The 10,980-nt window shown below is 36.7% G+C and overlaps 1 protein-coding gene across 2 annotated transcripts in view; it reads left to right on the forward strand.

Annotated features, from left to right (window-relative positions):
* The first annotated feature begins 892 nt into the window (after nucleotides 1–892).
* The window catches only part of grap2b (GRB2 related adaptor protein 2b), a 17,546-nt gene continuing 7,458 nt past the window's right edge, over nucleotides 893–10,980 (forward strand). The window contains exons 1-4 of one of the 2 annotated variants that reach the window (XM_077232181.1): nucleotides 893–1,129; nucleotides 6,972–7,068; nucleotides 7,179–7,270; nucleotides 10,498–10,617. In XM_077232181.1, coding sequence (XP_077088296.1) covers nucleotides 6,991–7,068; nucleotides 7,179–7,270; nucleotides 10,498–10,617 — 290 coding nt within the window. In that variant the 5' untranslated portion in view covers nucleotides 893–1,129; nucleotides 6,972–6,990. The remainder of the gene's footprint in view (nucleotides 1,130–6,971; nucleotides 7,069–7,178; nucleotides 7,271–10,497; nucleotides 10,618–10,980) is intronic. The other variant, XM_077232182.1, reaches the window with a different exon arrangement.

A 10,980-nucleotide genomic window follows, 5' to 3' on the forward strand; every position in this document is an offset into this window, starting at 1 on the left:
TGGAGCTGGATGGACAAAGACCCCGGTGGAGCCGTGAGGACAAGGGTCCCGGGTGGAGCCAAGGTGGAGCCGGAGGGACGAGGAGCCAATGTGGAGCCGTGAGGACGAGGGTCCCAGGTGGAGCTGAGGGGGCGGGGTGCCAAGGTGGAGCCGTGAGGACGAGGGTCCCAGGTGGAGCTGAGGGGGCAAGGAGCCACGGTGGAGCCGGTGGGACAAAGAGCCCGGAGGAGCCGTGAGGACGAGGGACTTAGGTGGAGCTGAGGGGCAAAGGAGCCAAAGTGGAGCAGGAGGGACGAGAAGCCCGGTGGAGCAGACTGGTCGATGGGCCAAGGTGGAGTTACAGACTGGCGGCCCAAAGTGAAGCCAGGGGATTCAAACACCAAGGCAGAGCTGGTGCCCAGCAGATCCGAGGCAGAGCCGACTCACAGTACAAATCCAACAGCGAAGCCGAGGGACTGAAGGGCGCCAGTGAAGGCGGGGGCAAAGAACTGACAGATCTGGGCAGAGGAGATGGGAGAGGGAGGCTGGGCGTGTGTTTTCCACAACACTGAAAACTTAAGACTGATCGTGAGCAGCGGTAGTGAAATCTTTAGGCTCAGTAGAACCGGTGGTGAAACAGTCCTTGAGCTGCACAGGGTTGGCTTTGGGCTGGAGTCATCGTCCGCAAGCTCCTCTCTATTTCCAATTGGCGCATACAGTTGTAATCAAATTATACAACTCCCATTGCAAATCAGGTTTATTGGCAAAATTTACAGACTTTCAGCTGTTTGCAGTGAACAAATGAAACAAAAGTAATTGAAATAGCTCAACACAACAAGTAGTTTCCCCAAATTCAACAGGAAATGGCACTTTTAATGAGTGTGTGTGAGTGTGTGAGAGAGAGAGAGAGGGAGAGAGAGAGAGAGAGAGAGAGAGAGAGAGAGAGAGAGAGAGTGTGTGTGCGCAAGGGGAGGGGAAGATGATAAACACTTTCTATTTCCTCTTTTTGCAGTCATGCATGAGCGTGTCGTGTTCGATGCGAGATAAGCTTGACTTCTGTTCTTCCTCGTTGTGAAATAACATACAAAGCTGCCGGTGATTGTGACATTGGGACGGTTCAGACGACAGACTGATCATCCTTTCATGAGCTGTAAGTACAACGATCTCTCTCTTCAGTGTCTCTTTCTGAACGTTCACTGTTAAAATGAAGGAATAAACATGAGATAAATTTATAAGATTATATGTTTGATAAAAGTGTTTTTATAGTTTCACACTCATCTATTTTAATTATAGAGCGGGACTGTATCAGACTTTGAGGTAAACATCCACAAATACTTGTTTTTATTAAACTTAATTTAGAATCTTTTACATAATAAAAGCAGACTGGCATCAGACAAGAGTCAGTAGGTTATATAAAGATTTGGACTGAAACTGTGTTGTCAGAACAAGAGCATGAAAAGTTGTCAGAAAAGTTGTCATGATGTGTGTTTTAAACTTTAAGCTATTTTAATATAGTTAAATAAACCAATGAGCAACATACAGTTTAGTGTAACAACTAGCCCCGTTCTCCACACATTACTTAATCAATGTGAATCAAGCTTTATTTCTACAGCGCTTTAGATTGTCTCAAATCAGCTTCACACACAGTAATAAACATGAAAATAACTGAATCAATGATGCAAACTTCATCAAATATGATGCAAACTCAATTCCTGCTATAAGCATCTCTAAAAAGTCTTTATTCAGACCATTTTAGTTCAAGTTTTGTTCTCATCTGATAGTATCAGAGCAGTCAAATCAACAATATTACTAAATATGAAGTGTCTTTTAACGTCAACAGTCTTTCAGGGGTGTTTTGCAAGAATATGGTTTTAAACCGAGATCACATGCGTCTTTTAGTGAAGCGAACCTGCCTAAGAATCAGAAAGCAAAACCACGCAATAAGCAAATGATGAAAGATTTTGCAGGCCTGCATCTGCAGTGGTGCAGAAACGGAAACAGGTGAGCAGAACATGCCTCAAACACGAGCTCCACAGACACAGTTTACTGCACAAACCTCTGAGGCATTCTGGGGGATTTGAGTCACAACATATTTCACATGTTATCATAATGCTCTTGTCACACACACAAAAAATAGATATATTACTGTTCTAACAGAGCAAATAATCATGTAAACTTTGTATGTAAGCTAATGTTCTAAAAACATTTTTCCCATTAAGTTCTGAAAACGTTATTTCAGTATGTTCTCTCACAGACAGCAACATAGTTTCGGCTCAGATTCGGCCCACATCCGGCCCGTGTGGAATCCACCAGATGTGGGCCAGTTCTGGGCCGACACTATGTTGCTGTCTGTGCTGAAAATTGAAAGTTTTTTCAAATGTTTTAAAAACATTTTTTCTTGGTTATGTAAATATTAATCATTGATTGTATCATTCTTCAAACACTATGGGAAACTTAATTTAGAATGTTCTCTGAACGTTCCGAAACAAACTAGTAACATTTAAAAACATTAGATCATGTTTAGCTGTTTATACTTTATTACTCTAACAGAGTAAATAATCATGTAAACTTTGTATGTAAGCTAAGAAAAATATGTTCTAAAAAAATCATCATTAAGTTATTAAAAGGTTACTTCTGAATGTTCTCTCACAGACAGCAACATAGTTTCGGCCCACATTCGGCCCACATTCGGCACACATCCGACACTATGTTGCTGTCTACATTATAGAAATCAAAGGTTGTATTTGTTAACATTAGTTAATGCACTGTGAACTAACATGAACAAATAATGAACAGCTGTATTTTTATTAAACTAATATTAACAAAGATGAATAAATACTGTAACAAATGTTTTTTTGGTCATTAATGGTTCATGTTAGTAAATACATTAATTAATGTTAAGTAATGCACCTTATTGTAAAGTGTTACCGTTTTTTAAATTTTTTAAAAAACATTTTTCTTTGGTTATGTGAATGTTAATCATTGTATCATTCTTCAATCATTATTGGAACGTTACTTTAGAATGTTCTGAAACAAGAGGTTACATTTAAAAAAAACAATAGATCAGAGTTTAGCTGTTTATACTTTATTGTGAGTTAATTCATAATATCAGTTAGCCGTATAAAGCTTTCATAGATAAAACATAAAATAATTTAATTCAAAAGATTGTTATAGTCAGTGACATCCACACTTGTTTCTTCGTCGGAGACGTAACTTGAAGGGACGTGGTTTATAAAATCTAACAATGTTCATACTAACTATTGTTTAGTTAACTTTACTTAATCTCCGATAATGTGTTGAACTTACTTTAAAAAAAATAAGTAATCTGTACTGTTTGCATGCTATGCCTTCATTACTCAGAAAACACTATTAAACATTACTTGACTGGTTTGAGTACCATTTTGCCAAAAAAAAAAAAAAAGCAGGCGGAGCAAATGGTTTTTGATGCGGGAAATTCTTAATAGACTTTTCACTAATTTCTAACACTTCTGCAGTCATCGTTCTTCATAAATTCATGTTGATTTCCTAAAATCAACCTAAAATGTCTCACCATTATTGTGATTAGTGTTCCCTTTGGTTGGGCACTTGGAACTTCATTTATATCATCCTGATTCTCTTCCAATTGATGCAGTCAAGCAACATGAAATCACAGTTATTTGATTTCAAAGGAAGTGAAGTAATAAATATTATATAATAATATAATAATATATATATATATATATATATATATATATATATATATATATATATATATATATATATATATATATATATATATATATATATTTATACTTAAATTATTTCCATGTTCTTAATGAATGTAATTATGGTTTATAACATAACTATCATGTTTAATAATGATCTTCTTATGGCATAAACTTTTAATTGGGTTGTTATAATCCCTCTATATTTGTGACAATATCTTGCAATTTTGCTTGAGTCACACACAGACTTCAACATTCACCATGCAAACCACAACAATGGTAACAAGTTTTTTTTTATTATTTTAATTAATTAGACCATTGCATTTTTATTTGCTGTCTCTTGTCAGTATAACCCCAATAACGATAGCAAATACAATTTTAATGGTAAAATAAAGCCAAAAATTGTAAAACAAAGCAATTTATTTATTCATGCCGCAATGCACTCTGGGAGTACACTTCCTCAGACAACCGATAGAATTAAGTTGACAAAATTTAAATAGATTAAACGAGAAGAACTTGATGTAATTAAGTTATGCTTACTTACTTAAATTAAGGCAACGAGTTTGCACAATTTAATTAAGTAAACTGAACTAATTAGTTTTTACAGTGTGCATCCGAAATCAATATTCTCTTAGGTACTTATTCTGAAAATGTAATTACTTCAAAACCTCCTAAAAAGTGTGTTCTATCGAGTTTCAGTGTGTGTAGTATGAATTTAATCCAGACGTACTATATTCGCCATGTTGTCATTATCATGTGACCCACCAGCGTCAGTCGTGTCGCTTCACTGTCGTTCATAAATCCTCTCTTGTGCTTTTATGAGTATTCTGAATTCAGAAATACTTCTCTTATCACATACTGTTTTTCAAGCACTATATAGTAGGGAAGTATGTGATTTCAGACGCAGCCTGTGTCTTGAGCCTCTACAACCAGCGGATGAGTAGAATCAGGTGTGTTTGAGAAAGCCGTTTACATGACACTGTTTTCATCTAAAAGCCTGTGCGTTTTAGTCGTCCATTTACCCGACAACAGTGTTTTGGATTTAGAGGCCTGAAACTGCACACTTTAGAAAGTTTTGACCTGGTGGAATACAGCATCAGTGTGAACGGGATTGCATTGACAACATTGTCTGTACGCGAAAAACGCAATTTTTTAATCCATTGTTGTCATCCCTGGTGAAAAATAAATAAGCTAAGTAAGCTATACTTGCAGCCAGACTAGTTCAGTATACTTCAAGTGTGTTAATGATTAACTAACTTGATGTGTGCTATTTTGAAACAACTATTTGTACTAAGTATAGTTTAGTTGTAATTACAGTGTAGTAAAGTATAACTTTAAATGTATTTAGTGTACTTTTGTGTGCTAAATTGGAACAACTTCAAGTATACTTTAAGTATATACCTGTAGGGATTAATTACATGCTTGATTAGTGATATTAAAGTGTACTTTATTTGTGTTATAAGTACATTACAAATTCATTACGAGTGTCTTCGAAACATACAAGCAATATACCATACATGTATTATATCTGAATAAGAAGTATATGCTCAGTCAGTGGCGTTCACAGACCTCCTTAAAAAGGGCACTAAATAAAAAAAAATATTACTTCTTGATTTTTTTGTTTCTATTCTTTCTTTCCTTGGCATTCTAATGTTGATACAATTATTAGAATGCATAACACATCAAATGAAAATAGGAACATTATGATAATATTACTAAATATTATTTACTTTACCAAACCAAACAGTGAGAATCAAGAAGGTAATTATGGGAAATTCATTTTTAGTTTTGTTGATGTTGTAAATTTAATGTATGTATTATATGTATGAAAGACAGTGTTAGCTATCATGAATCAGTAACACTTTACAATAAGGTTTCATTAGTTAAAATTAGCTAAATGAACTGCACTTCTACAGCATTTATTAATTTCAGCATTTACTAAAACATTAAAATCAAAAGTTGTATTTGTTATCATTAGTTAATGCACTGACTGTGAGACAACATCAATAAACAATTAACAGTTGTAGTATTAACTAAGATATAGCCTACAGTAACAAATGTGTTGCTCATGGTTAGTTCATGTTAGTTCATACATGAGTAATGAACAAATGAACCTTATTGTAAAGCGTTACTATGAAATCAAAGATATAAGTTCCTAAGAATTTAGAGTTAGACATGGACTTAAGATTTAATTTAACTGTTAGATGTATTTCCCCTTGCACTTTTATTCCTTGGATAAAAACGAATGGCATTGTCACTTCATATGCGTCTGAAATCGATTTATACTTGTATTGTAGTTAAGAATAACTCGCATGCTGCAGCAACTTTTAGAGTAACATGGTGATTGTAGGATAAATCTAAGTTTCCGTATTAGCTGAAACGTTTCCTGCTGCTCGTTTGATGAGACTCGCGCGAACTGCTGTACCAGAACCGTTAAATGTGTATGAGGCGCTGCAAAGGAAACTCCGCCTACCACTTCTCCACCAATTTTATTTTATATAATATTTGTTTGTATTATTATTGTTAGTGGCAAGGGTGTGTAAGTGTGTTATTTATTATAATATTTATAATAATAATTATTATTATTTACAATTATCAGAAAAGGGCACAATACATTTTTAGACAAAAGGGGCAGGGGCTTGAGCCCCTGACAGGTGGTTTGGATTTGTTTGATTGACAGGTGGTTTTCTGGACGGTGTTTGATTGACAGGTGGATTGCTGGATGGTGTTTGATTGACAGGTGGTTTGCTGGATAGTGTTGGATTGACAGGTGGTGTGTTTGATTGACAGGTGGTTTGCTGGGTGGTGTTTGATTGACAGGTGGTTTGCTGGGTGGTGTTTGATTGACAGGTGGTTTGCTGGATGGTGTTTGATTGACAGGTGGATTGCTGGATGGTGTTTGATTGACAGGTGGTTTGCTGGATAGTGTTGGATTGACAGGTGGTGTGTTTGATTGACAGGTGGTTTGCTGGGTGGTTTTTGATTGACAGGTGGTTTGCTGGGTGGTGTTTGATTGACAGGTGGTTTGCTGGGTGGTTTTTGATTGACAGGTGGTTTGCTGGGTGGTGTTTGATTGACAGGTGGTTTGCTGGATGGTGTTTTATTGACAGGTGGTTTGCTGGACAGTGTTAGATTGACAGGTGGTGTGTTTGATTGACAGGCGGTTTGCTGGGTGGTGTTTGATTGACAGGTGGTGTGTTTGATTGACAGGCGGTTTGCTGGGTGGTGTTTGATTGACAGGCGGTTTGCTGGGTGGTGTTTGATTGACAGGTGGTTTGTTTCTCCTAGTTTCTGAATTGTCTCCATCATGGAGGCGACTGGGAAATACGACTTCTCAGCCACAGCAGAGGATGAGCTGAGCTTCAGGAAGGGAGATATTATCAAGGTGTGTATGACCTACATTACAACAGAATATCACACGTCCACACACACACCTGACTTTGAACCCATCTTCAAGTGTTGAAGTGAGTTTGACCATCACATGCTCCTCTGTAGATTTTAGGCACCAATGACGACTGGTTCAGAGCAGAAATCCACGGCATGGAAGGATTCGTGCCTCGGAATTACATCAGCATCCACTTCCCCAGGTAACAGTCATCGTCATCATCGTCATCATCGTCATCATCATCATCATAAACACAATTACCAGAGTTATTCTGCTTCTGAAACACCAGATCCACTCAGCATTACACCGTTGGGTTACATTGGGTTGGGTTCTAGTGCTCAAAGTCATTTAAACAAACCCTTTTAGCTTTAGTAGATTATTATTAATCTTAATTGTAGGTATTGATACTGATTTCTCAAAATGGTGCAAAAAAAAGAATTTTCCATAATGCAAATCAAAGAAAGATTACTGTACGTATTACAAGAAAATACTAGTTGCAGGGTTCGTACAAGGTGCTTAAAGTGCTTGAAGTACTTGAATTTGACTTTTTGAAATTTATGTCCTGGAAAACCCTTGAAAACAGCCATATTTTTGAAGAGGTACTTGAAAAGTGCTTGAATTATTAAAAATAGGGATGCACCGATACCGAGCTCATGTAAAAATGCTCCGATACCAACAACCGATAGGCCTCCCAGGCAGTGTGTGTATAGTAACACACAGCTGTGGTGCGCGCGCTGATCAGAGGAAACCGCGCAGTGGATTGAGCGCGCAGCGGCAAGGACGCGCGAGCTGTTCGAGCGCATTCCTTTAAACAGAAGGAAGGAAATTCAAGTTTTGAAGGAAATCAGTGGAAGGTTTGCAGTTCAGTCGGACGTCAATGGCAAAGACAATAAAACGAGGCATGTAGCTTTTTATTAACGTTAACTGACGAGAGAGAGAGAGAGAGAGAGAGAGAGAGAGAGAGAGAGCGCAGTTCTGTTGAATGCTCTTGATTGCTCTTGATTGCTGATCGTTCACTCAGCACCTATTATTTGGATGAAAACTAAATCATATATGTAAGTAAAGTAAAACATGAACTGTTACCTGATTTATGTATAACGAGTGATTCCCTACATTATTACTGGACGTTTGCAGTCAAGAAGTTCCATGCACGCAAACATAAGCGCGCGCCCCGCAAACCGCCGTCTCCGCGCGCGAATACTGAACGTCTTGCGCTTGTACGGACGAATTCACACAAAATTATGTAAAAACGCCCATCTTGGCGAGTATCCTAGTAAACAAAGTCAGTTATATCTCAAGTGAAGTAGCCATGTTCAAATGCGTCCGTGTGTGCGGTCTTAAAGGGGCAGTTTAACAAACCCACTGCTCTTTAAATGTTAATTAAACAATGGACAACTAAATTACTCACTGCTCTTGACTAAATAGGCTACCCTTTTCAACTTTACAAAAAGATCCATCTATATTTAATTTATCTAGTAATGAATATGCAATTTTTTCACATTTTATTACTTTATTCAAATTTCTGTACCTGTTAGATCTACCCGAAAAACTCTAAAAACACTGTTTATTTCATTTGTAGCCTTTCTTTGTTCTATCGTATTTATTTGTAAGTTGATTATTCGTTCTTATATTGTTGCTGACTGCTTACCTTTAATAATGTTTTAAATTCACATTAATTAGGCAGGAAGTTTTTGTTGAAGTATCAAAATTGGATTAAATAATTGATATTTCACTGACCCAATCCTCAGCACTGACCCTTCTGGATCTGCTCTAGTGTAATTATGTGCTGTGCTATTCAATGAAAGATACAATATGATAGAGCAATAGAATGTACAGTAACGGAAGCTCATACAATGTATTTTAGCAGGCTTAATTAAGCATGAATATAATTGAAAGAAATATATGTTTGATGAACAAATGAAGCCAACTAATATGATTTATATTCTCTTGGTTTATCTACTAATACAATTACAATTACAAATGCAGTGAAAATTCAGGGATCGGTTACGGTATCGGTATCTCGTTCTGCAAAAAGTGGTATCGGTGCATCCCTAATTCAAAATATTGTGGTGTTTTTTTGTTGATAAAATAAAATTTTCACGCTAAATCAACACTGCAGCCCGTCTGAGATATAGAGCTATTTCTCATGATATTAATATATAAAGCATGATATTAAGTATATAATACAACTTTCATTCTTCAGGTCAATCATATATATTTGAATATATAATGGAAACAAATTCAGTTTCAATATCCTTTCAATGGTTAAGCGGATTTTCCATGCCTGACAGCGCTGGTCAATGGATAGACCTCTATGAAGTGAAACATCAGATACCATGTTTAATTTGAGTAAAATAATAAAGATATTGTTTGATAAGTGCCGATTGAAGTCCTTGAAATCCAAAAAAGTAGTGCTTGAAAAGTCCTTGAAAGTCCTGGAATTTCATTTCACAGAGTCTGTACGAACCCTGTAGTTGTATTTTTACGTCAAAATTTCATGTTTAAGTCAGTGTTGCGTATCTTTGTAATTATTTCTGAAATTTGCTATTAACAATTTTTAATATTATTGTTTTTTTTATCGTTTAGGTTTTTTTTATTTTATTTTTTTTTATTAACAATTTCTGAGTGAAGTAAATCCTTCACTAAATTTTGCGAGGCTGTTTTCTGTGAATATGTGTAAACATTCATTAATGGGAAATAAAAACAAAAAAATAACTAAGTGAATTAAAGAATAACAAAATGAAACAAAATAAAAACAATTTTCACTACAAACGTCATCGAGTGTAACGGACAGTTTGGAAATGACTGAGACCGGAAATGTCACACATTCAATCTCGCACATTAGACATTAAGTGTGTTAAAAAATAATGTGGAAGCGTCACAGTGTGATCGACACTCAAACACTCATGAATACACTAAACCGCCTGAAAGAGTTAACACTGGCTCTGTCTATCTGACAGAACGTATATAACTCACAATAATAGAAATAATAGAAAAATAAATACGGCATTATTCTCCAGCATTATGAGTCAGAGAGTTGATGAAAAAGGGAAATGTCTGCTTTGTAATTTTGTCGTCCAGATATAATCATTGAAATGGTGAACTTGTTTTTTTATCATTTCAAGTGTCTCCAGTTCATCATTTTAGGAAACATTCACATTCACTAAAGCATTATATCTCACTTTTACTTCCATGAAAACATTGTTCATCATTATTTTCGAACTTTAAATGGATGAAATCGAGGATCATGTGTTTTTTGTCTGAACAAATCATAGAGGCTCTCTTTGTTGACCTTGGTTAGCAACCACCCTGAAACACCCTAGCAACCACTCACAGCACCTTAGCAACCGCACACTTGTTCTTCAGCATGTGTCAAACTGTGGTATTATATATATTATATGATATATATATTAAAGTGTGTTTCTGCAGCTGGTATCAGGAGAACACCAGTCGTCAGTCTGCACAGGAACAGCTGATGCCTCAACCAATCGGATCATTCCTCATCAGAGGCTCCCAAAGTTCACCTGGAGAATTCTCCATTTCAGTCAGGTACAACACACACACACACACACACACACATTTGTGATTTGTGAGGACATTCCATAGGCGTAATGGTTTTTATACTGGACAAACTGTATATTCTATCCCCTTACACTAACCCTATCCCTAAACCTACCCAATCACACACACACACACACACACACACACACACACACACACACACACACACACACACACACTGCCCCTATCCCTAAACCTACCCATCACACACACACACACACACACACACACACACACACACACACACACACACACACACACACACACACACACACACACACACACACACTGCCCCTATCCCTAAACCTACCCATCACAAACAAACACACACACACACACACACACACACAC

The sequence above is a fragment of the Siphateles boraxobius genome, unplaced genomic scaffold (assembly GCF_051911475.1).
Source record: "Siphateles boraxobius isolate OS27281-9 unplaced genomic scaffold, OSU_SipBor_1 167, whole genome shotgun sequence".
Lineage (NCBI taxonomy): Eukaryota > Metazoa > Chordata > Actinopteri > Cypriniformes > Leuciscidae > Siphateles > Siphateles boraxobius.